Source organism: Lacerta agilis, chromosome 1 (genome assembly GCF_009819535.1).
Source record: "Lacerta agilis isolate rLacAgi1 chromosome 1, rLacAgi1.pri, whole genome shotgun sequence".
NCBI classification, from domain to species: domain Eukaryota; kingdom Metazoa; phylum Chordata; class Lepidosauria; order Squamata; family Lacertidae; genus Lacerta; species Lacerta agilis.
The window spans coordinates 104,893,316-104,920,096 of record NC_046312.1 but is presented as its reverse complement, the minus strand read 5'-3'; the positions used below and the strand labels follow the sequence as shown (position 1 = coordinate 104,920,096).

The 26,781-nt window shown below is 44.7% G+C and overlaps 1 protein-coding gene across 6 annotated transcripts in view; it reads right to left on the bottom strand.

The window, feature by feature from the left end:
* The window catches only part of SLC4A10 (solute carrier family 4 member 10), a 159,925-nt gene extending 133,685 nt beyond the window's left edge, over positions 1–26,240 (bottom strand). For 3 of the 6 annotated variants that reach the window (XM_033165911.1, XM_033165904.1, XM_033165942.1), the window contains exon 1: positions 25,859–26,239. In XM_033165911.1, the coding sequence (XP_033021802.1) occupies positions 25,859–25,906 (48 nt within the window). In that variant the 5' untranslated portion in view covers positions 25,907–26,239. Of the gene's footprint in view, positions 1–25,858 lie in introns of all 6 variants that reach the window. The other 3 variants (XM_033165896.1, XM_033165934.1, XM_033165926.1) reach the window with 2 other exon arrangements.
* Positions 26,241–26,781: the final 541 nt, after the last annotated feature.

Here is a 26,781-nt window from a genome sequence, read left to right as displayed (position 1 = left end):
TGCACAGCCTCCCTCACCCATGTGTAGAACCTCCACTTCACACAATCTTAAAAGCGCTGCTGGATCAGAGCACTGGCCTATCTAGTCCAGCATCCTGTTCTCACAGTGACCAACCGGGGAAACTTGAGCACAACAGCTACTGCTGCAGTTCCTAGCAAGCTGGCATTCATCCTGCCTCCAGTCTTCCAATCCACTGGTGCCAACCTTCTCCGATAGCTTTTCTCCACACCACTGAACCTTGCAGTTCAGTGTTGCAAAGCTCTGCACTCACTCTCTCTCTCTCTCTCTTTCCCTCCCTTTGTCAAGCCCTCCTCCAGATCTGAGGCAGCGAAGTCAGCTTCTTGGCGTTGCTAAGCTGCTGCCTTCACTTGCTATTTCTCCTCAGAAAGGCAATTTCCTTGCTCTTCAGATGAACTTCTGTGAGCCTGAGCTGGGGACATTTTATTCCCCTTGCGCCACCTTAGGAGTTTGAGCTGCTTCAGCAAAGGCAAACATGGCCTTGCACTGCACTGTTGAAGCTTGTGGAGGCGGGGGGGGGGGGGATCTGCATTTAGCAGCAGCCCCAGCGTAAATTTCAGTGTTGCACAGGCTCCAAATGCAGATTTCTAAAGCCACTCTTGCCTGCCTGTTGTGAAGGTTCTCTAAGCTGGGAAGAGCTGAGAATTCTTTGCTGAGTGGATCTTGAACATGCAATAATGCAACAACAATAATGCACATTAGAAAGGGCAGAGGAACAGTTACCATAGATAGTAAAAGGCCTTGTCCCCAAGTCCAAAGATGCCAGATAAATACCACTTAATTTCAGAGCAGACTCTAAGTGATTTACAATAGATAGAAGGGCCGGCCCACATATGAGGTAGGTGAGATGACTACCTCAGGCAGCACAATCCACAGGGTCAGTGGATCCCAATTTAGATTTTTATCTTCCTTTTGTTCCTGCTGCCAATATTTGCTCCTTGCTTCTTCACTGGCGGGGAGGGTGGGGTACCATTTTGTGCTTTGCCCCAAGTGCCAAAATGGCTTTGGCAGACCTAGATAGATAGATAGATAGATAGATGGATGTGTGTGTTTGTGCGCACGCGCAGAAAGCACAGACATGCATGCAACTCATTCTGGCTACAATCCTAAATACACCTTCTAGGGAGGGAGTAAGCCCCATTGAACACAGTGGGACTTGCTTCTGAGTAAGCGTATGCAAGAAAACACTGTTGTAAGCATGCAGTCTTGTGCTACTGGGGAAGCTGTGTGAATCACCTTGGAAGACTGCATGGCAGGTGACAAATGCCAGTCAAAATGAGAGCTCAATTAAAGGGGCAGATAGAGCATTTATCCCAGGAGTGTGCATCAGATGTATGCAGGGCAGACAAAATGGCTGCAAAGAAGTTGAAAAGGTTGGGGACAGCAAAACAAAAAAACAAAAACAAATGGGTGCCCAATGCAGCGCAAAAATCCTTTAACAGCACAATTTCCTATGTGTATTGACTTGGAAGTCCTACTGAGCTCAATAGGAAGATGAATAGTGTATGGATTATCTCAGAAATGAACACACAAAACAACGGATTTTAAAAAATGGAACAGGGGCATAAGGCAATTCATTATTTTTAAAAGCATAACAAACAATTCACGGCGAACAGCTTCCAAATTCAAATATTGTATAAATAATGCTCCTGAGGAAAAACTACACTGGAATCTGAACTGCAGAAATAAAGCCAGTTGTTCAGCTGGATTCACAGGTTTGATACACTTGAGAGACAGTGTGGTGCAGTGGTTGGAGTGTTGGACTAGGAGCTGGGAGACCAGGGTTCAAATCCCCACAAAGCCACTAAGTTCACTGGGGGACCTGGAACCACTCATGGTCTCTCAGCCTAGCCTACCTCACAGATTTGCTGGGGGGGGGTTGGGTTAAAATGAGGAGAGAGAAAAACATGTAGGCCACCTTAAGCTCCTTGGAGAAAAAAGAGATTTTTTAAAAAATTGTGAAGTTAATGTGATCAAAATCAAGCCCAATTAGCATTTTTCAAAGTGGAATGTGGAGACCTATAAAGCACCGTGAGGCTACAATCCTTAGAAGACTTAACTAGGTAAAGCTAAAAAAAGTAAAGGACCCCTGGACAATTATGTCCAGTCAACGGCAACTATGGGGTGTAGCGCTCATCTCGTTTGCAGGCCGAGGGAGCCGGCGTTTGCCCACAGACAGCTTTCCGGGTCATGTGGCCAGCATGACTAAACCGCTTCTGGTGCACAGAGGACCATGATGGAAACCAGAGCGCACGGAAACGGCATTTATCTTCCCACCACAGCGGTACCTATTTATCTACTTGCACTGGTGTGCATTCGAACTGATAGGCTGGCCAGTTGCCGGGTTGACTGGGGCTGATGAGGGTTGCACTCCAACAACATCTGGAGATGGAAGCCCACAGATGTCTTGTACTTGGTGTCCACAGAAAAAAGGGGTGCTTGAGTTGCTCAACCAATTCGTCAACTAACCCAGGGGTTCTAGAACTGTTCTGCAGCCCACCAATGGTCCGCCCGCAAGCTTCATTCAGGTGTGCCAGTGTTCTCACTTACAACTTCAATTTGAAGGAGTTCTATCACATTCAAATTGCAATACAATAAGATGTAGTAAGAAAGAAGCATTAAAAAATACAATTAAAAATCCTGCAGCAACTAGCACATTGCATTGCAATTGCTGCAACAGGCAAAAAAATCATGATGTGGTCTGCCAGGAACTTCAAAAATCCCACCCCCCTTCTTTCTTTTTTTGAAATAGTTTTTATTTGATTTTACAAGCAAAAGGTTATAACAGTACCAAATACATAACCATATATAGAGATTTCTCTGAATCTCCCGACTTCCCACCCTCCCCTCCATGGGTCCTATTGTCAACATCTCCAACTGCATATTAAACAACATGTGGAGGAACCTCAGAAATCTATGGCAGGGTGGAGTTTCGGAACTACTGAACTAAAACTTTACAGTGCAACCCTAACAATATCTACTCAGAAGTAAGTCTGATTGAATTCAATGGAGCTTACTCCCAGCTAAGTGGAGTTAGGACTCCAGGCTTCCCGTTAATTAACTCGGCAATTTTATATACAATATGTGAAATTCCTTCATACGAAAAATAAACCCCATGAAAACAGGAAGAGAGAGGAAGTATACTGTTGAGCGGAACAACCTGAGCTCCAAAAGTGTTCCTAACATCGTACAGTCTAGTACTACCATATGGCACTTTTGTTCACATTGAAATGTACTTGAGGCAGAACTAATGAATCCATCGTTTTATTGGCAGAGGCACCAAGCCTATTAATAAAGGCCTCCATCAGAATAGGTTTGCAGAGCAATTCCCAAAAGATGGTTAAGGCTTGACAGACGGCTGTGGGAGGCTTGTCGGTGAATTGTCAGGGACTGCCAGCAGTGCGTCTGGGGAACAGCGTTGGAAAAGATACTTTGGAACAGTCTCTTCCAGGTCATAAGGGGCAGTTAACAAGTGATGGTTGCTAAACAAAGGCAACAATTCCGCATGTGTGAGAGTGATTCTTTAGAAAGGTTTCAGACAATATCTGATCTAAAATGTCTACATTGAGAAGCCACTGCCATCATCACAATGAAAGGGGGGAAGAAGTCAGGGGTACAATTAGCTCAACATCTTGGATTGACACAAAATATATTTAAATTAGCGTTTATAAAGTAGATTATGTCTTAGCTGGTTGAAGGTTTCTAATATTCTTTACTTTTATGGAAACATATGTAAAGAATCCCTTGGTAAATAACAAATTCATGTTGGCAAGAAAGGTAAATGTGTGTGTTAATGACATATGTTTGGTTATGTTGGGTGAGAGTCAACCAGTGTTAGAAACTCAGATATATAAGCCAGGTGCCAAACAGCTCCTTTAACCAGGGTTATAGTTGCCAAAACAGAATGCCTAGTTGCCATTTTTCAGTCAGACGGCTCCAAAGTCGGATTTTTCAATATGACTTTTTGGTTCCTGAAAATCTTTCTGATTGTACAGATAAAATATAACAGAATTCTACAGGATATTTTGCTAGTGTGTGAAAACAGTCAAGATCCAAGGATCCCCAGGCATGCACCTCCAGATGGTGGAGATATCAGGCTCCATCCTGGTGTCCAGTTATCTTCACTTGGTCACAATTGGCCAATGGCCAGGTGCAAAATGTGACTGGTGAAGTTCGAATGCTGAACCTGCAAAAGGACTTCTGCTTGAGCAACAGAGTTCCCCACACACAACCATGCCCCCACCCAATTTGCTCAGTGGGGGTGAGGAGAACCCCTGAAAGAGTGGAGGGGGAGAGAAAGAGGGGATGGTTATGTCTGGGAAGCTAAAATGCTTGCCCCAAAGGAATAAACACCTTAGCATGACACTGAATTCCTCCCTTCATTATTACTAGCATTATTTATTCAATTTGTGAGTTGCCTGACATGTAGAAAGTCTTCAGGCAATCTACAAAATTTAAAAATGTAAGGAATGGCATGGAATTAGAAGAGAGAACAATGCATTATATCGTGCTAAGCTTATTTACTTGGAAATAAGTACCATTGTAGTGAGGGACAGTTGAGGAAGTTAGCTATGCTTAGCCTGGAGAAGAGAAGACTGAGAGGTGATATGACAGTCATCTTCAGATATTTGAAGGACTATCACATGAGAAGATGGAGCGATCTTGTTTTCTGCTGCTCCAGAGAGCAGGACCCAAACCAATGGATTCAAACGAAAGACGGTTCTTCGGATGGTAACAGTTGTTTGATAGTAGAATGCACCACCTGGGAAGGTGTTGGGCTCACCTTCGTTGGAGGTTTTTAAGCAGAGGTTGGATGGCCATCTGTCAGGGATTTGCTAGTTGTGATTCCTGAATTGGGGCAGGGCAGGGTTGAACCTCCGAGTACCTTTTACTTCAGCATAAATGTGTATTTGGATTAGAATGTTATGAACATGAACTAGCATCTCTCCAAAGTACCTCCCCCTCTCCACAGCAAAAGCCTTCTGTTTCGCTCTGCAACAGGTTAATCCTGTTACTCATTGTGATAAACATATTTTTCATTATAGAGAGTAGTACATTATGTGAGAAAGGTCAGTCTATATTTTCAAGTAATGCAATAGTATCCACAAGCCATCAGAGAAGCAAGCTGTGGGGGGGAAATAAATATATTCTGTTCTTACTGTTTTGATCTTTCGGAAATCACTTTGCATGACATGTGGGAAAGCTTCATCATCATGATCCTTATATTTGCTCTGCTCCAAAGGTAAACCTTGTTCAAATCTGCCATATATAAATTGGGAACAGGCAGCTTCTCAACCTAAGACTTGCCAACAACCACTTAAATAATGAGTAGCTAGCTACAAGGAGTTGAAGGAAAGATGGACGGATACAGGTTCCTAATCACTTAGTGACAACACACTGAGCATATCATCATGACAGATTTAAACAATAACTCCTTCTCCCCAAGAAAATCTGGATGCTGCTTTTTCTTAAGCGAAGTGGAAGGGGATTTCATATACAGAGTGCTTGGCGCCTTCACCAGTTCCCATTATTCTTTGGGAGAAGCCATGGCAGTTAAATTGGTATGCAACCATTATAAATTTGGATGTCCCCACACATAAAAAGAAAGGTGGGCGTTTTGACATAAGCACATGATCCCCTACTGCCACCAGAAGGCCAATCACTGAGAAGGGTTTATGTGTCCTGGCTCCAACACAAGGAGACCCACTCTCTTACTTATATAAGGAAGAGATGTTTATTCAGGCAAGTAACACTACAGCCTTGGCAGCAGACACAGGGCTCAGGAATCACAGTTCCGGAGTTTGAGAGCAGGGCAAGAACTCCAGAACTGGGACAAAGATGTCCCAACAAGTATCCCTGCCCTTCCTATCAGCTTTCAAAGATGACACAAGGTGTGCCACTTGCAAGACGCTCTTGCCTTATGGGAACGTCTAGATTGCAGACCCATAGTCCATAGGGGCAGATGCAAAAGTGGCATCTAGTTTGACTGTACCTGCCAGTTGAGGCACACCCCTCAGCTGATCAAAGCCCCTGCCCCCGCCCAGCCTCCACTGAGGCTCTCTGCTCCACAGGAAGGCTGGAGGGGGGAGCTGGCACCCCGGCTCCCCCTTCCGCAACAGCTGAAGTCAGGGTGCGAAGGGGAGGTTCCCCCCTCCACCAAACTACGCCCTCACCATTCAGCCCCCTCCTCTGCTTCTTCCTCCACCTCCTGAGTCAGAGCTTGCCAACCCAAGACTGATCCTGACCACGCTGCGGAACTCATGATGTCATGCTACAGGCCAAGCTTGCAACTGCTACATTGCAAAAGAGGCAGGAGGGGGAGAGCTGCAGCTGTGGGGGAGCTTCAAGATGACATATGAGTCAATTCTATCCAGCTTTAACAGGAGCCAAATTAGAAAACTGTTGTGGGAATGAGCGCTTTGGGAATAACATCTTCATGGGTGACAGAATTGCTGCCTACTATGCATTTCCAAATTCTTAATTTAGCTACCAAACATTTTCCAGAGTGATGCAGTAGTCAGTGAATGTCTTGAAACTGAAATTATAGGCCATGGAGTGTGCATACCAATTATAGTGCCAAACGGGTTGGCAAGGCTGGGAAGCTGGTGATAAAGGAAGTTCCCCATTTGCATTTACTCAACAAATGTCTGATTATTCAATAAGTGACAACAAGTACAAAATATGGTAATACTTTACAAGGAGACATGTAAATAGCTAGCTGGACAATCACCTGTGATGAATAAGAATCTCTTCTGGGCAGGCAAGCATGGAGGCTTTTGCAAACTGGAAAGTACCTCATGTGTCTTTCCTTCTCCCTTTTGGTCTTTAGGTTCTTAAGATGCTACAAACAGAAACAGTGTGGTGTAATAATCAGCATTTGACTAGGGCCTGGGAGACCTGGGTTCAAAATCCTTGCTCAGACATCAAGTTCCCTGTGTGGCCTTGAGTCAGTCGCTTTCTTTCAGCCTCACCAACTTCACAGGGCTGCTGTGAGAATCAAATGAGGAGGGATAGAACCATGTGTGCTACCCTGAGCTCCTCGCAGGAAAGGTGAGATATAAATGTAACAACTAATAAGCAAATAAATAATTAACATCAGCATTTGTGGACTAGTAAAAAAAATGCACTGACCATTTTGAGGACTGACTTGCACAGCTGTCTTGAAGAGAAGCTCACAAAAATATGTACCATTTATGGATGCAGTGAGAAATGTATTTCTTATTGCACAGCAACCACAGCAACATTTCTAGGAGCGGAGGAACATCCCCTTCAAAGACCTCAACACATTGAAAGATTCAGAAGAAGAGTGTTGCAGTAGCAGCCTTGGACCAAGGGTAACCAGAGCTCCTGGCCAATCTTGAGCATCCTTCATTGTTGGCTTGACTATATTGTATATACAAATATTATGCATACCAATAGCCAACTGAGTTATTACCACCACATAGGCAAACCACTGGGAAACAGCATGGCAGTTAAAACATATTGGGGAAACTTCAGGGTCAGATTCTTTTTTTTTATGAAAACACAAGACACAAAACAAAGGGGTAGAGGAGCTCAAACTAAATCAGAATCACCCATGGTTGGTTGCTTGGCAGGCATCCAACTATTGGCAGATTACAATGCCTGATAAGGCTGGTGGGAGAGACATGTTTTGTTGCAGCTGGGGCAGATGAAGGTGTCCAGTTGTGCTACTGCAGATGCACCATGGCATATCTTTTCTCTGCACTCCACCCAGCATAAAATGCTACTCCTCCTCCTGTTTGGTCCTCCTCCTCCTGTTTGGTCTACTCCTCCTCCTGTTTGGTCCTCCTCCTCCTGTTTGGTCTATTCCTTTTGAACAGGTTATACTCCTCAATGTCCTACATTACAGGCATGAGTCTCATCCCACCAGGTTTCAGTAATGCCTACCAGGTCATGTTCGCCATCCTGTATTAAAAGCTCCAATTCGTCTTGCTTGTTTCCAATACTATGTGCATTTGTATAGAGACAACTGAAACCTTGATTTATTCTCTCCAGCTGCTTCCTTCTTGTAGTTTCTTGCTGTTTAGCAGGTTTCTGGAGTGCCACCTCAGTTTCCTGTGAATCAATGAAGCTATTATCCCCAGTACTAGGTGTTCTTTTGTTATCTGTAATGTTCTCTTCCTCCACCTCAAGATCTAGCTTAAAGTTCTCCTGATAAGGTTTGTGGAACTCTTCGCAAACAGATTCTTGCCAACCACTGTACAGTCCATTTCTTGCCAGGAGTCCTTCCTCAAGGAAGCAGGGGCCATGATCCAAGAAGTGAAACCCTTCATGATGACATCACCTGTGTATGTTTTTCTTTCTTCCTGGGTCATGACCTTAAACAGGAAGGGGTGATGAAAAGACCACCTGTGCCCCAAGGCTCTTCAGCTGCCTGCCCAGAGTCTCGCAGTCCTTTGCTATACATTGAAGGTTGTGTGTGGCAGTATTATTTGTACCCACATGAATAAGAAAAAGGGGTAGCAGTCAATGGGCTTTATAAGACTTGGCAACTTCTCTGTCACAATGTGAATCTTTGCACTTGGAAGACAGCACACCTCCCTGGACATCCTGTTTCCTCTGCACTTGGGAAGGAGGGGGAAATAGCTTTATTACAAAGCACAGCAGGATCATGTCTGCTCATTCAAACACACACACACAAAAAGAGAAGATACAATAAATACAAGACAAAAACAACCTATCAATTTACAAATTCTATCAAATTGCATGTAACCTTTTATAAAAAGCCAAAGTTCTAACACAAGCATTAGCCAAAAACAATTGCAGTTTAGTTCCCAGTAAAGTTTTGAACTCTTTAAAACAAAAAACAGAAAATAAATAAATTATAGCTCACAATTATTTAACTAAAGTGTCTCAAGAAAAACATGGGAGGTTAAGTAATAAAAAGCTTTTTACAGTATTTGTATTACAACTTAGGATTTGAACTTTCTTCAGTGTCTTGCTTATAACTTGATATCATTTGTGAATTGATGAGTTTTTTAACATATTGAATTCAATAGGACTGTTCCAGAGTAAACAGCATCAGCTGGGGAACAGCTGAACTGAATGTTCAGAACAATTTGCAAATTTCACATAGTTACACAAACCTACATGACGAGAACTTGGATCTAAAGTGCTGTTTAAAAATGCAAACTTTGCACTGAAGAGTACAGAACCCGTCATCTGGTATTTATGAATTTAGCTAATTATACACAGTCAGCTATTAAATTTGAATTTGCATTCAGTATTTAGCACCTGATACATGTAAATCACAAGCAAGTTGGCACTGCCACCCAAAGTTTATAGATCAAATTAAATATTTATGAAAAAAAATTATGTCCCAATAGAAATCATATAAGTTGGCAGAATTTGCAGTTGGACTCAAAGCTAACTGGTTTCTCTCAGGTCAATATAGAGAGGAAGGAAAAATATGAAGCAAAGCAACCAAAACATACCATATTTCAGATTTGTTTAAAAACACCTTACTCACAGCACTCACTCTACCACCTTGCTGAGAAACTGAATATAAGACATAACATGATAAGAGCAACTATTGCATTATAATTCTCTAACCCATCAATGGGAAATCTGCGACTCTCCAGATCTTGTTTGGGTGCTACTTCCATAAGCCCCAGCCAGCATGGTCAATGATAAGTGATGATGGGAGTTGTAGTCCAACAAGATCTGCAGGGTTACAGGTTCCCCATCCCTGCTCAGGTAACTACCCTCTTTTGTTACAGATGGGCTCCTAACTCTCCTCCAGATATGTGCTGGTTCCCTCCAGCTGGTTCCCTCAGTTAAATTTTACAAGAATCACGGCACATGCATCTCTCCAGGCTCCTTGTAAGACAGCACTCTTTGGCTTTGACCCTGGCCTGTGATAAATTCTGCCTTCCAGATTGACCCTCTATTACATTTGCATGTTTCTTGCTTCCTAAGCTCTGTATATACCAGGGATGGGGGCCTGTGGTCCTCCCGATGTTGCTGGATTACAACTCCCATCATCCCTGACTATTGGCCATGCTGGCTGGGCCTGATGGGAGATGGAGTCCAGGAGCATACACAAGCCCTCCTGTGGGATCTGCCCCAACAGTCCTGACTCTTGAACCAATCCTAGGAAATACATTCATAGGTCCATGTTTGGCTGCATACGGCTCACAGTATTGACAATGGGTGCAGCAGACTGCATACACTCAGCCATGTTTAAAAGATGCATTGACTGTGCAATCCTATGTATGTTTACTCAGAAGTGAATTCTACTGAATGCTTACGCCCAAATAAGCATGCAGAAGATTACAATGATCACTCTAGTCAGAGAGGCTGCTACCGTACAGCTGATATGAAGGAAACACCTAAAAAAATCCTCACCAGACAGAAGGAATAGACACACGTGGGAAGAGTACATCTATCACACTTCTTATTACTAACCATTATTGCATGTCACACTAGATATAAAAAAGCAGACACCTTTCGACTTCTCCTTCCCCTATGAATTGGCAGTACAATGTGTGTGAGGTAGCCAAGAGGATTTGTGATAATGCTTTCAAATTAACAGATGCTGTGGAGTCTGGAATGAATGACAACTGTGGTTGGATGCATTTTCAAGGGAACTGTAATGGAACAGTCTGGTTCCATCCCTCCCCCCCCCCCCCCCGATACTTTCCTGGTGTGGTTTAGCCCCACGGGGTGTTGCTCTCAATTGTTCCACCTCAGTGTGTATGTTGGAGCAAGTGGAAGGTGGCCTGAGCTGTTCAGCTTAACTACAGTAAAGGAAGGTTGCTATGTGAGTTTGTAATCAGGATAAGCTGTTTATAAACCTACCTGCCTCTTCTGTGAGCAGGACCAGTTGGGACATGGAAGCCCGAGTAAGGACTCTAGTTCTGAGACCCACACAGAAAGAAGGAATGTTATAGCAGCTTGATGAATGCAACATATGAATGGGGATCTACACACCCCAGCAGGATTATTTTTTTTAAGTCTGCGAGAAACTGGACATAGGAGGAAATGTTGAAAGAAAATAGACTTGCTCAACCAATTGCCCCTGGTTTGCATGACCATTCCACAAACTTTTGCAAATGCCTGTCAGGTAGGCACATCCTTAGCCTAAGAGCTATGGAAATCACATTGACTAATTCCCTACTCTGAGGTGGCATCTCAGCATTATGGTGGTATCGTGAAATCATAATCTTGCTAAACCCCCCTACATGCACATATTTGTGTGTGCACACATACACAAAATGAAGCTAATTTTCTCTTCCTTTTTCTATTCTGTTTCTTCAAGAAAAGACAAAGGTGTGTGCACATACACACACTCAAATGCATACTGTCCAACTTTAACAGATCAAAAAAATGGGATGTGCCTCTTCCGGGACCCAGACCACGATCTTGCCCTGAAAAATATGTTTCTTTCAAGGCAAGAATGCAGCACCCAAAATAGCTTCTGCAATCTCACATGGAAAAACAGGACATTCCATTTTCCCCCAGGACGCTTGGCGGGTATGCAAGTGACCATTCTCCATCACCATGAATGCATCAATTTATCAAAACTACTTTACTGTGGTGTAAATGAGATGCTGAAAGCAGTGTGACATTTTACTTAAGTCAACCTTCAGTGTTTCCCAAATTTCTGAGACTTGAGCTATAAATCCCCCACACACAAAAATTACATTGCAGGCCACAAAATCTCAGTAATTTAAGCCTGCAGGGAAAGAACAATGACTCATACAGAGATGCACTAAGCAGCCTCCTACCAGAGGCTCGTTTGGATGCTTTTCATCATTTAATGGTCATGATCCCTCTCTCATAGCCTATTGTCATTTCTCTTGTGGCATACTCTCTTCTTAAAAATAAATCCCTGTGCTTTGCCTATCTCTTGCTCCTAGCATTGTTTTCTGAAAGTTTTGCTGGCTATGCAAGGAAACTACTGCAGTTAAGTCTCTCTGTGCATAGATTAGCATGCTAGAGACTTCTGAACATCCTTCCCAAATTGCAATTGCTGGCAGCATTTCTTCCAGTGCTTCATAAATGCTGACTATATTGAGACAGTTGCTGTACTCGGACATAAAGCTAAACTGCAAACATGAAGCTGCATTGTACTAAATTGGACCATTGGTCCATTGATCTCAGTGATGTGTACTCCAGGAATAAGGAACCTGTAGCGGGTGGTGCTGTGGTGTAAACCACTGAGCCTTGGGCTTGCCAATCAGAAGGTTGGTGGTTCGAATCCCCACAACGGGGTGAGCTCCTGTTGCTCGGTCCCAGCTCCTGCCAACCTAGCAGTTCAAAAGAACGTTAAAGTGCAAGTAGATAAATAGGTACCGCTCCTGCGGGAAGGTAAACAGCGTTTCCATGCGCTGCAAGAAGCAGCTTAGTCATGCTGGCCACATGACCCAGAAAAACTGTCTGCAGACAAATGTTGGCTCTCTCGGCCAGTAAAACGAGATGAGCACCACAACCCCAGAGTCGTTCGCAACTGAGCCTAACTGTCAGGGGTCCTTTACCTTTACCTTTTTAGCACTCCAGATGCTGTTGTGTCTCTTCATCTCTAACTGGGCTGATAGTAATTGGGAGTCCAACAATGTCAGAAGGATCACAGGTTTCCCCATCTCCAAACTGTTCTTGGCTGGAAGTAGCTGTCTAGGGACTATTCCCAGTCTTACCTACAGAAGTCATGAATTTAACCTGAGACACTTATACATTCACAGCATGTATTCTGCCATCACTGAGCTATGGTCTTTCCTTGACCATCATTTGGCATCATGTCTGAATCTATGCCAGCTTACAGGCCATGGTTTGCAAAACAGGATATTGAACCACACAGTTTGAAGCTGGTTTGCAAACACAAATTCTGCTAGCTGTGGTTTGCGCTCATGCTGGAATTCACAAACCACCAGAAAGCTAGCTAGGGCCACTGCTCCACCTACAGAGACTGCTGCACCATGGAGACAGGAGCAGATTTATGAAGCTGTGTACATTTTTCACATGGAGAAGAGAATACAAGAGAAGAAAGCCTTCCACAGAGAATAATCTCTTAAATTTCTGAATATATGCTGTGCAGTACAGGATCATGAACACAATGCCCAGCACCAGTGCAAGGGAATTATTTTCCTTTACTGGGAGCTGGTCCCCAATCACTTTTCAGGTTTGCTCTATTTTTCCTCTCTCATGTGATGCAAGGGTTGCCTTCTGCCCATGCTATCTCAAAGACAGGAAGAGGCAGAATCAGCCTGCAAAAGTTTAGGCAAAAACAATTCTAAAGTTATTCTTTCCCTTGCTATTTTTTTATTATTATTATTCTGAATGGGTTGAGAAAAGCTAAGCCCCAAACTATTTCTTTGGCCAAGAACTAAAGCCATCAGGCTTAAAAAGTCATGGACAGCTGTGGGGTGAAGGCACTGAACTGACCTCCTGGCAACTGAATCATTGCCACTCATTAGAATGGTGAGACAGAGAACAGGAGCAGTGGGGCTGTCAGTGCGGTGCAAACACACTGGCAGAGCCAATCTGGCACTTCTACAATTATTATTCTGCTCTTTGTGAATACAAAGAAGAAGAAGGAAAATATTACATTAATATTCCAATTCTTTCACATTATAAATGAATCTTGCCAGAACAAAGTTGACTATATTTTAATCACATTATACTATACTGCATCTTCTATGTTTCTCCAACTAAAGAGTATAATTTAATTCGATCTTGTACTTTATTATTCCAACACGATAGGCCATGATTATATTTGAGAATTATCAATATTATTACATGCTCAAAATGCTTTTCCAAACAGATAAAATTCAGCCAAAAATAATGGTACTTATTTAATATCATATGACTAGGATGCCTTCCCCATTGAACATAAATCACTCTGAGGTCATTTCCTGATCTTAAGAAGTGAAATGATTAAAAAGACAAAAGCCACTTTGAAATACGACTTCTTTCTCTCTCTCCTTCCCTCTACCCTACCTCCCCCCAGCTTTTCCTAATTTTTCTTATTTCATAATTCTAACTGAACAAAACAGGTATTCAAGAAAACTAAGCAGGAAGGTGGGGAAGGAGAATCAGGTTACTGCAAAAAGAATCTGTAATTTATACCCAGATATACTGGATAAGTATTCAAATCAAAATGAAAATATGATCAAATTTGACTTGCATCGTGAAATTTCATACAGGGCATTCGCCCCTGTTATTTCTCTTGGTGAAGACTTGCAACGCTGCAGGTTCTTTTTACAGGAATTAATTCCAGATATTGTAAGCTCAGCAGCACCCTACTGTTGGCACATCACCAGCATATGAAGAGACTGAGGGCCTAGAGAAGCTTGTCCCTTTCTCTAATAAGCCTAAATCTGGGGATATCTAATTAAACTGTTGGGCAGGAGAAGATTGAAAACGGACAAAAGAAGGTGCTGCTTCACACAGTGCATAATAAATGATGGAGGCTGCATGATGTTGTGACAGCAACTGCACCTACATCTTAGATGGCTTTCAAAGGTATTAGTGTAGACTCCCATGTTCGGAGGCTGGATGCCACTTACTAGCAACTGCAGAGGAACAACAGTAGCCATTGTGGCAAACTGAGTGCTGGATTGGGTGGGCCATTGATCCGATTCATATTATTAGCCCATGCCACAAAGATAGCCAAGGTCAGGCTTCCTCAAACTCGGCCCTCCAGATCTTTTTGGCCTACAACTCCCATGAGCCCTAGCTAGCAGGACCAGTGGTCAGGGATGATGGGAATTGTAGTCTCAAAACATCTGGAGGGCCAAGTTTGAGGAAGCCTGTTCAAAGTGGTGCTCAGCTCCCACCAGCCCCAGACAACATGGCTAATGGTCAGAGAAGATGGGAGTTGGAGTCCATCAACATCTGGAGGGCACCACATTGGCCACCCCTGCCTTATAAAACTACAAAACTGATCTGCCAGGGAACTGCAACATCTCCCAGAATAGGTGATACACCTAATTCCCAGACATGGGAACCACCCACCCACAGCATTTCCATCTTATCAGGATTCAGCTTGAGTTTATTGGCCATCATTGCCTTCAGACACCTGTCTTCACAGCATCTCCTGATTCTGCATATCACTAGCATACTGATGAAATGGTGCTCCAAATCCCTGGGTAACAGTTCCCAGCAGTTTCAGACAGGTGTTAAGTAGCACAGGAGACAGAAGAGACCTTTGTGAGCTCAAAAGCAATGCAGCCAAGCTACCATCTCCTAGTCCTATGTTCTGGCAGAGACCCTATAAGTCAGGGGTCAGCAAACTTTTTCAGCAGGGGGGCGGTCCACTGTCCCTCAGACCTTGTGGGGGTGGGACTATATTTCTTTGGGGGGTGATCAAATTCCTATGCCCCACAAATAACCCAGAGATTTAAATAAAAGCACACGTTCTACTCATGTAGAAACACCAGGCAGGCCCCACAAATAACCCAGAGATGCATTTTAAATAAAAGGACACATTCTACTCATGAAAAACACACTGATTCCCCGACGGTCCGCGGGCCAGATTTAGAAGGCAATTGGGCCGGATCCGGCCCTGGGCCTTAGTTTGCCTGCCCATGCTATAAATAGCACCCTCGACTCCCAACTCCTTGAGACACTCCAGAAAAACGCCACATTTAAACGCCAAGAGCCAGTTGTTCTTGCCACATCAGTTAACTGCACAGCAAGAGACTGGAGCACGATCCGAAATAGCAATTATATCAATATGACATGCGGCTACATATTGAAGTAGGGAAGAAGAAACCAAAAGTAATCTTAACAGAAAACAACCTTCATGTACTGATGAAAGAAAAGTCACATACTGTTGGGTGCAGCATATGCCAAACAGCCGTCAATCCAAATTCAGACGTACCGGTATACCTGTATGCCTTTAGCATTGACCTTACTGAAGACTGGATTTTATGGAAAGGCATATCTCCGTTTAAAACTGGGTCAAGAACATTATTATAATCTCTCTCAATTACCAGATGCTCATAAGTCATATCACACAAGTATCTCAATCATTCTTGAAGCAGAGTCGAAATTCGGACCAATAACATTCACTATAAAGGTAAAGGTAAAGGTACCCCTGACCGTTAGGTCCAGTCGCGGACAACTCTGGGGTTGTGGCACTCATCTTGCTCTATAGGCCAAGGGAGCCGGCATTTGTCCACAGACAGCTTCCGGGTCATGTGGCACTAAACAACAGGAGCTCACCCTGTCGCATGGATTCGAACCGCCAACCTTCTGATCAGCAAGCCCTAGGCTCAGTGGTTCGAATCCCCGCGACAGGGTGAGCTCCTGTTGCTCGGTCCCAGCTCCTGCCAACCCAGCAGTTCAAAAGCACGTCAAAGTGCAAGTAGATAAATAGGTACTGCTCCGGCGGGAAGGTAAACGGCATTTCCTTGCGCTGCTCTGGTTCGCCAGAAGCGGCTTAGTCATGCTGCCCACATGACCCGGAAGCTGTATGCCAACTCCCTTGGCCAATAAAGTGAGGTGAGCGCAGCAACCCCAGAGTCGTCCGTGACTGGACCTAATGGTCCCTTTACTTTTACCTTACCCCAGGATTAAACTGAATTAGGCCACCGAGACAGACTTAGGGCATGCCTGATATACACAGTAGCAGTCTAGGATAAATGTCAAAATACTGACATGTCTTTTTCTCATATATTATGGTGAAAGTACAAAAAGCAGGTCAGAATGTAAGGAAACCACAATGAAAAAGTTCTGAGTTAAGGATGAGCTCTCAGTCAAAATTTCACTCCAGCTACACCATAGCAACAAAGATAAGCTGTAGGCACTTCAGATGTCTAAAATCCAGCAGAGACAAAGCAGAAGAAATTACTTGGGAACACTTGAGTTCACTGTGCACTTGTTGAGGCCAGCACTGGATTTATTCCAGGAAGATGTTTGTCAGGGTCTCCTGCCTTGTAAGATGAATGCTGACGATTACCCACACAAAATGCAAGAAATTTTACAAAACAAATAATATTTCTCTCTCTCGGAAGTAGGTGTGTTCTGTGGAAAGTGTTCCGCTGGTATGACATCTATTTTGTATAAGATATGGTGCTGCTCTTTTGCCTCATTGAAGTTCGCCCTTCTCTCCAGCATGCTGTAGCAGAAACTCTTTAACCTCAAATTTTTCACAATGAAGTGGCTCACAAAGGAGGAGCTGACACACAATGAGCTCTCTCTATATCCAGCTAGTAATCTTCCGGTAATGTTAGCACCTCTCATAAAACATCTTCAATAAACTGAACAGGCTGACTTTGCTCACTAGTATTATCAGGGATGCTAGGGATTCTGAGATTGGATCTAAGGGGGTGGCTGTCAAGTTCTCTTATTCTAACCCAGGGGTAGGCAACCTATGGCCCATGGGCCGGATGCAGCCCAATCGTCTTCTCAATCTGGCCGGGAATCAGCATGTTTTTACATGAGTAGAATGTGTGCTTTTATTTAAAATGCATCTCTGGGTTATTTGTGGGGCATAGGAATTTGTTCATTTTTTTCCAAAATATACCGGTAGTCTGGCCCACCACATGGTCTGAGGGACGGTGGAATGGCCCACGGCTGAAAAAGGTTGCTGACCCCTGTTCTAACCATTAGTTCAGCTTTTGTAGTGCTGCCCTATGAAATGCACTGGTAGGGGGCAGGGCGAGCGCATCGCCCCCGGCACCATCAGGGAGGGGGGTACCATCGTGGCCACACAGACACCCCACCGTGCCGGGTGCCACGCCCCTGCCGGCAGCGCACCACGCCCCCCAGGATGCATGTCACGCCCCCACAGGCGACTTGCCACGCCCCTGGGATGCACGCCAACCACAACCATGCCTGCTCTCTGCCCCCGGTTCCAGAGCATGCAGCTTTGCCACTGATGAGATGCAGTGGTGTCCTACAAGTTAGAGCTTCTGACGTCTGCCTCTCTGAGTTGAAGAGCAATTTTCTCAACAGAGTCTTGAAGCTGATCAACAGAGTCTTCAATAGACTCCTGTGCCCAGCTATCTCTTTAAGAATCAACATAGCATTAGTGTCTTTGTCCATCTCTGCTGCACCAGCTGGGGGAAGAGTCTGGTGCCTGCAAGTTCTTGGCAAATGCACTTCAGGTTACAGGAGCTTCAGTCTTCTTATTATTTCCCTTAGATGCCATAATATCACTAAGGGGGGGTGGGATATGCTCTTCATAATTAGCGAGCGAAGGGGGAAACTGCCTGCAGCCCACTGGATCACCTTGTGTAGTTTTATCTTTCCGCTGCAAAAGCATTTGATCCTCTAACAAGAATCAGTGCCCTGCCATATTCTAGATGTTGTGTTCCTTCAAAAGAAATAGTTCTTCAAAGAGCTTTAAGATCTGTGTGACCAGCCTCTCTAGTGCTGGAGTGCACATCATGAGGACCTTGACTGCAGTTCATTTTAACTATTTTATTTTATCCAAACAAGCCAGGCACAGAAATTACAGTTTGATCTTGGTTTATTTGGACAAATAATAGTTTAGAGACAGCGTTCGAAACTCCCATTGTTCTAGGCGCGTTCTGCAACAAGGAATTTCATTAGTATGAGCAGTTTCTGAGCTCTGGATTCTTTGAACAGGGGATTAAACAAATGAATGGACTACAAGGGGAATCATTGGATCACAATCGACTTTCACTTCCGTTGTCGATTTTATTTGTGATTATTAATTTTCTGATGCTGTTTGGTTTGTTATTAACTGTGATCAATTTGACTCCCTGGGACCCTTGAATGAAGGGCAGACTACAAATGACACAAATATATAAATATACCTCTGGTATCAATAGAAAAAATGATTCTGAGTACCAGTTGCTGGGGGTTACAAGAAGGAGACGGCTACTGTCCTTATTGTAGTTTTTCCATAGGCATCTGGTTGGTCCCTGTGGGAAACTTGATTTGGGACTATATAGATCTTTGAACTGGAGGGATGCGGGTGGCGCTGTGGTCTAAACCACAGAGCCTAGGGCTTGCTGATCAGAAGGTCAGCGGTTCGAATCCCCGAGATGGGGTGAGCTCCTGTTGCTCGGCCCCTGTTCCTGCCAACCTAGCAGTTCGAAAACATGTCAAAGTGCAAGTAGATAAATAGGTACAACTCCGGCGGGAAGGTAAACGGCGTTTCCGTGTGCTGATCTGGTTTGCCAGAAGCAGCTTAGTCATGCTGGCCACATGACCCAGAAGCTGTACGCCGGCTCCCTCGGCCAGTAAAGCGAGATGAGAGCCACAACCCCAGAGTCGGACACAACTGGACCTAATGGTCAGGGGTCCCTTTACCTTTAGATCTTTGAACTAATCCAGTATGGGTCTTCTTAAGTCCCTAAGATGAAAGCAGGCAGGTACACAGGACAAGACATTTTCTTTCTTTTTACCTGCAACTCTCTTTCCTGAAAAACCCCTTCTCGTCCCCTCTGCTCCTTGCCTTTCATCATCTCATGATCAGGGGAAAATTGATTTAAAATGGAATATGATCTGACATTGCTTTGTGGGTAAGAAGGAAGAAAGAATAATGTGCCAGATTGTCTCTGGTAATTTTTGCGGTCATGTTTTGTTATGATGTGATACTTTGCTGATTTTGGATTTTTATGTATTTTGCTAGCTGCTTTGGATATTTATGTAACAAAAAAAGCAGAATACAAGTTTATTAACATATTATTGAGCCCATGTATGTGTAAATTGGTGTAACCACAATTGCAAAAATATCTCATACACTGGGAACAAAAAATACCGAAGATACATTACATTACATTACATAAAATAATAATAATTTATTATTTGTACCCCAGCCACTCTGGGAGGCTCCCAACAGATATTGGGATACATTAAAATGTCACAGATTAAAAACTTCCCTGAACAGGGCTGCCTTCAGATGTCTTCTGAATGTAAGGTAGTTGTTTATCTCTTTGACGTGAGATGGGAGGGCGTTCCACAGGGTGGGCGCCACTACCGAGAAGGCCCTCTGCCTGGTTCCCTGTAGCTTTGCTTCTTGCAGTGAGGGAACCACCAGAAGGCCCTCGGCACTGGATCTCAATGTCTGGGCTGAACGATGGGGGTGGAGATGCTCCTTCAGATATACTGGGCCGAGGCCGTTTAGGGCTTTAAAGGTCAGCACCAACACTTTGAATTGTGCTCGGAAACGTACTGGGAGCCAATGCAGATCTCTCAGGACCAGTGTTATGTGGTCCTGGCAGCCACATAAAATGTGTATGTAAGAAAATTTATAGGTATGTACATACCTATCTGCTACCGGGTCACCAATTTTATGTTTTCAAAAATTGTCTGGTCTGATTTAGGTGCCATAGTTAGACTATGGTTTAACATAAACCAGCCACTCAAAAGTCCCAAGGTTTGTTCTTAATTGACAATGCATTACTGGGGGGGGGGGGTTCAGACAAACCATAAGCCCGGATTCAAACTTAATGACAAATGAGTCTCTGCTTCGCTTCCTTCCTGGTGTGGCAACAAGAGGAGTGTGGAAGGAGTGAAGTGCGGACGTTTGAGCATCATAAGAAGGGCCACCTCACTGTTCACTCCAAACTCATCTTGTTTATGAAAGTGTTAAAAAGCACAGGTTCCAAAAACAACCCTTTGTAGAACGGTCCATTTATTCCTACTCTTTGCTTCCTGCAACTTAGTCCATTCAGGATTCACAAGAGGACCTTTCCTTGACTGCTAAGCTTGCTCATGATCTCCAGAGGCTCATACAGCTTTGTAAAGTTTAATTTGGACATATTTGCAATGAAATCATAGGCCCCAGCAGTCTTTATTTATGTATTTATTTAGTACTTCATGGTACCTCATGTTGCGAACAGGAGCCCCTTTTGCAACATGAGCAGAATGCAACATGAAGCACCGCGTCTGCACATATGTGCAGCGCAATTTGGCGCTTCTGCACATGCGAGAATCGCCAAACCCGGAAGTAACCCGTTCCGGTACTTCCGGGTTCGGTGTGTTCGTATCCCATGACAAACGCAACCGGCAGCGGCCGTAACATGAGGTATGACTGTATGTTGTATGTCCCGCCTATCCTCTCCCCACCACAGGAGCGCAAGGCTGTGTATATGGTTCTCCCTCTCCTCAATTAATCCCCACTCCCTGTGAGGTAGGTTCGGCTGAGAGGCAGTGACTGGCCAAAGGTCACCCAGTGAGTTTCATGACCCAGTAGGGATTTGAACCCTGGCTTTCCAGGTCCTAGTCTGACACTCTAACCGCTGCACCACACTGGCTGTTGAAAGAAGGAAAGAAAGAAAGAAAGAAAGAAAGAAAGAAAGAAAGAAAGAAAGAAAACATATTGCATTAAGGATTCTCCAAACAAGCTACCTGCATGAGAGCACAATATTGACCATAGCGCAACAATGGGTATTTTGAAACCTCCTTCCAGGTATGCACTGCAAGCAAGTGCCATATTTTTCGCTCCATAAGACGCACCTTTTTCCTCCTAAAAAGTAAGGGGAAATATCTGTGCGTCTTATGGTGCGAATGGTGGTCCCTGGGGCTGAAATGCCCAGGGGCCAAAAGAGGATCATGCTTTTTATTTTACAAAGAGAAAAGGGGGTGTTGAAAGGATCCCACTGAGCAGCTGAGCAGCAAGAGATCGGGAGAGAGATAAGAGTCCCCGGCTCCCTTTCAGCCCTGCCCTCCTTTGTTGAATGTGCTGCAGAGAGAGGTTGTTTGTTTCCCCAGCGACATGTGACTGGCTGATTCGATGATCTGTCTGGAAACTGTAGAAAAGGCTCCCTTTCCTTTAGAAGCTGCAGAAATGTGAGCTCAACCCCATAAAAATGGGGCTTTTCCTCTTTGCTTTTCCCCCTTTGCAAAAGGAGCTTTGCTTTCCCCCCTTTGCAAAAAAAAGCTGCAAAACTTTTAGCTGATCCTCAAAAAAACCAGGGCTTTTCCCTTTGCAAAAAAGCTGCAAAACTTTTAGCTGATCCTCAAAAAAACAGGGCTTTCCCCTTTGCAAAAAAAAGCTTCAAAACATTTAGCTGATCCTCCAAAAAACAGGGCTTTTAGAGGAGGAAAACCAGAAAAATATTTTTTTTTCTTGTTTCCTCCTCTAAAAACGAGGTGCACCCTATGGTCCGGTGCACCCTAGGGAGCGAAAAATACGGTAAAACCTTATTCACTTGAAAGGGTTGCTATGGAGCTTTTGCCTGACAGGAAACAGCCACAAAATGTTAATGGGTCATTTCAAGTAAAAAAGTAAGGTGCGGGGATTAATACAGATCACCTCCAGCCAACTTGAGATAGTGGTGTGTCTGTATATGATGCCTTGTCACTGGGGGGGGGTATATTTTAAATTGAACAATGCAAGGCACAAATTGTTTTTGTTTCCAACTGTCTCCATTCCATGATGGCAGTCAGAGGCAAAGGACTCCAACACCTTCTTCTCCAGCGTGAACAGTAAAATAGGCTTTAGGAGAGTTCTTGTCTTACGATGCAGCTCACTCACTTAAGACACTAACTTCACTCCTTATGTACAAAGTGCAAGGTGCTTTCACTTGGGAAATGATTTATAATGAACTGAAAAAAATGTTTAAAATAACTTTTGTTAAAAAGCCAGAAGCATTTTTATTAGGGATTTCAGGACAAGATATTCCAAAGAAATTAAAGAACATGTTTATGTACCTTACAACTGCAGCAAGAGTTTTGCTAGCACAAGGATGGAAGAAGGAAGAACTACCAACAAAGGAACAATGGCAAGAAAAATTGATGAATTATGAGAAACTGGCAAAATTAACAAACAAATTGCGTGAAAAGGACAATCGGGACTTTAAAGAAGATTGGGATTTCTTTCATTCATTTAGAGGAGGCTCAATCTGTTGCAGAGGCCTCTGTGTGTTTACTCACAAACGGATGGCTTGCTTGCCTCCTCCTTTCTCTTGCTGATTTCATGGCCTCATGATGAAGCTGGCAATTGCTCCAATCTCTTTTTGAGCCAGCCACCCCCACCTCCACTGCCACCTCAGTCAAAAGGGGGAGTGTGGGCTCTAGAAGCTGACTTGTAAGGGAGCACAACATATAACTTCTGCATCCTGTGAATCGAGGATGGGGAAGCTGTGACCCTCCAGATGTTGTTTAGTTGCATGATGGGAACTGCAGTACAACCACATCTGGAGAGCCACGGGTCCCCCATCCCTGATATAAGCAGCAAACACAGATGCTTTAACTTACAACTTTCATGTTTCACAGCATATGAACTCCTTTATAAATGCCTCGATTTTTCTGTTACACTGGAGGGTTTTGATCTCATGGCTGTCTAATTTTTTTTTAAGGAAATTCACTGAATTGCATCACCTCCTTGGGTGATGTTACTGTGCTGCCACTCTATAACTGTCAACATTCATGCTGCACTTGAAAGTCCTGAAAGCACTTTGCATGTATTTATCTCGGTAACCTTTTCATCAGTCCTGTACGGCAGGCCATTTTTACTACCATCCCCATGTTGTCTCTGGTTTCATCTCCTGGTTTGCCCACTGGTTCAAACAGTGAGCACAGCAAACCATGTAATCTGTCACTGTTCTTCCCATATTGCCCCAAGGAAAAGTTAAGAGAAAGCTGCAATGGTGTGGCTTGGTGACAACTGTTGAATGTAGCCATCTGTTATCATCAAAGGCTGCAAATCAAGTTAATACAGCAGAGATCTCAAAACAGAGAGCGGGTCACTTGCAGAAGTCAGTCAAATGGAAGACTACAACTGAAGTCATCATATAAAGTACAGTGGTACCTCGGGTTAAGAACTTAATTCATTCTGGAGGTCCGTTCTTAACCTGAAACTGTTCTTAACCTGAGGCACCACTTTAGCTAATGGGACCTCCTGCTGCTGCCACCGCACGATTTATGTTCTCAGCCTGAAGCAAAGTTCTTAACCCGAGGTACTATTTCTGGGTTAGCAGAGTCTGTAACCTGAAGCGTCTGTAACCTGAAGTGTCTGTAACCCAAGGTACCACTGTACATGGTCAAAGAATTAAACCTGTAGAAAACATCTGCACATCCTACAGATAGGGATATACAATAATCAATGTGAATTCTCTCTCTCTCTCTCTCTCTCTCACACACACACACACACACACACTGACTCATACACAGATGCTGTCACCCCCTTCCCTCTTCCACCTACTATCTTCTACAAGCCTTAGCAGCCTGGCAGCAACCATTTTTCTTTAGGGAAGAGGACCCATGCAGGAAACAACGTCTCGCAGTGAGCATGTGTGAAATAACTTGCCCTTAAATAAATGCATGTAAACAGTTTTTCACGTGAGAACTTTACCATCTGATATCTTTATTCAATGTATAGCCCTTTCCCCCCATCAAATCATGAAGAGTAAGAAAGTGTAATACCCTTGCATTTTCTAAAAAGAGAATTTAAACTGGGGGGAAAGGAGAACTGAATGTATGTTATAGGTGTGCAAAAGGAGTCAGAAAGATGGGTCTGCACTTTTAATGTTGTTGGACACCTTATAATCAATCCTTACTCGTCCATGCCATTTTTCCTTACTGTGGGGGCTAAATCATATTGATTTTTAAAATGTTCAAGTGTTATCGTGGGAGCCTTCCTCTCTAATTATACGGATACTTCTATGCCTATACAAAAAGGGACATACCTCAATTTAAAGTTCTACAGAACTTATAAGAACAAAACCTTCACCCACAAGGGATGAGAGAGAAAGAGGCATCTTGTATGTATTACAAAAGAGGCAAGCAACCATCCCAACAGCTGCTCTGCTTCTGTGTCTGTATGTGTGATGGGGGGGGCAGAAAGCCATGAGCCAATCTATGTGTGGTGTGGGTGTGGGTGTGAGAGAGAGAAACCCAAGAGCCAGTTTGTGTGCATGTTTGTGACATGCAGAGAGAACCCCAGCAGCCAGCCCATGCATGTGTGCTAAAGAGAAAGAACCCCAATAGTTAGCCAGCCAGTCTGCCAGCCATACTGTGTGCTTGGCCATTAGAATCCCCCCACCACACAGCTGTGTGTGTGTGTGTGTGAGAGAGAGAGAGAGAGACAGACAGACAGACAGACAGACAGGAAGAGAGATGGAACCCCAACAGCCAGTCCATGCAGGTGTGCAGAAGAGAGCCCCTCAGCAGATGGCCTGTGCTTGAGAGAATCAGAACCCCAGCAGCAAATTCACTCTAAGATGTACACCTGTGTGAGAGCAAGAGAATCCCAACTACCAGTCTTGGTGAGTGAGGGAGCATCACACTGGCAATCAGTGTGTGTGGTGTGTATATGAGGGGGGGGAGGGAGAGACTGACTGACTGAGAGAGAAAACCCAGAGAGAGAGAGAGAGAGAGAGAGAGAGAGAAGAAACCCAGAGAGAAAGAGAGGAGAGTGAGAACACGCACACAGAAATTCCCTGAAGACTGCCTGTGTGCGCCCCTGCGCGTGCCTTGCAGGACTCTCATGAGGCAACCAGTGTGCCAGAGGCAGAGAATGAGAGACTCCTCATCATTACCACCACCGCTTTCTCCAACCTGTGCGCGAGAGCGAGAGCAGGGGGAACTGCCCACATCACAGGTGTGGGAAAGAGAAAGCAGTCATGCACCCGCAGCCTCCTTACAGGATGCAACCAACTCCTCGCCTTCTTGCCTTACCCAGCCAAAGGCTCGCCCCCCTCTCCGACCCCCGTAGGCCTCTCTCTCTCTCTCTCTCTCTCTCTCTCTCTCTCTCTCTCTCTCTCTCTCCGGGCGCAGCCTGGGCCCAGCACGGGGTCCCCCCCCCCTCTCCAGCCGTGGCGAGTAGAGGGCTCTCCAACTCCGCGTCGCCGGCCTGTAGAGCATCATCCACGCGCAGTTGCGACGACTGGCCTTTGCGGCACCGCCGTCCCCGCAACCCTCCCTCCATCGCCTTCCGCAATCCGCAGCTCCTTACCGTGGGCAGCAGCGGCTCCATTTGCGCCCCTTGGTCTTTAATCTCCATCTTCTGCGCTCTTGGGAACGGGCACCTCTCTCGCGCGCGCGCCCTCGCCGCCTCGCTCTCTCTCTCGCTCTCTGCAGTGGCGGCCGCGGCTGCTGCTCTCTCCTTCGGCGTGTCTCTGGCACAACCAGAGGCAGCGCCGCTCGCTCGCTCGCTCGCCTCTCTCTGCTTAGTATTCGAATCAGGTAGCTCTGAAGCAGGAGGCAGCCGCACGCCCCGACTCACCGGCGAGTCACATGGCTCCCACTCACACCCCGAGAGGCGGCGGCTGCCTCCAGGGCTGCCGGTGGGAACCCAGATTGCAGGACGGAGAAAGGTAAAAAGTGGAGAGACCGGCTTCCGGGATCCTGGAGGTGGAGGTGGAGGTGGAGGAGGAGGGAATTTCTCTGCCCCCACCCCGCCCAATTCTGCCCAAGTAGATGACTATTATTGCAGCATTTAAACACACACACACACAATATTTATTGGGCATTGCCACTCAAATGGTGAGGGTGCGCCCCATCATGTGATCAAATGGTGTGGGTGTTCCCTGTCATGGGGAGGGGGGCTTACCTGCCGCCCAAATATTTTATTCAAGTTGGCACCCCTGAAATTATTTATGGATTTGTTACATGTATAACCCACCTTGCTCTCAGGAGCAGACTTCAGCAATCTTTGGTAATATGGTGCACTGAGCGAGGCCAAACTTTGAATCCCTAAATGGATCTTCTCAATTTTAGATCTTTTCAATTTTGAACCCCCTTAGCTTGGTGTCCTAAGTGCAGCACTGTTCTCCTCCCATCTCATTTAATTCCCCACAACAACCCTGTGAGGTAGGATGTGCTGAGAAGCGGTGACTGGCCCAAGGTCCTAGTCTGACACTCTAACCACTACACTGC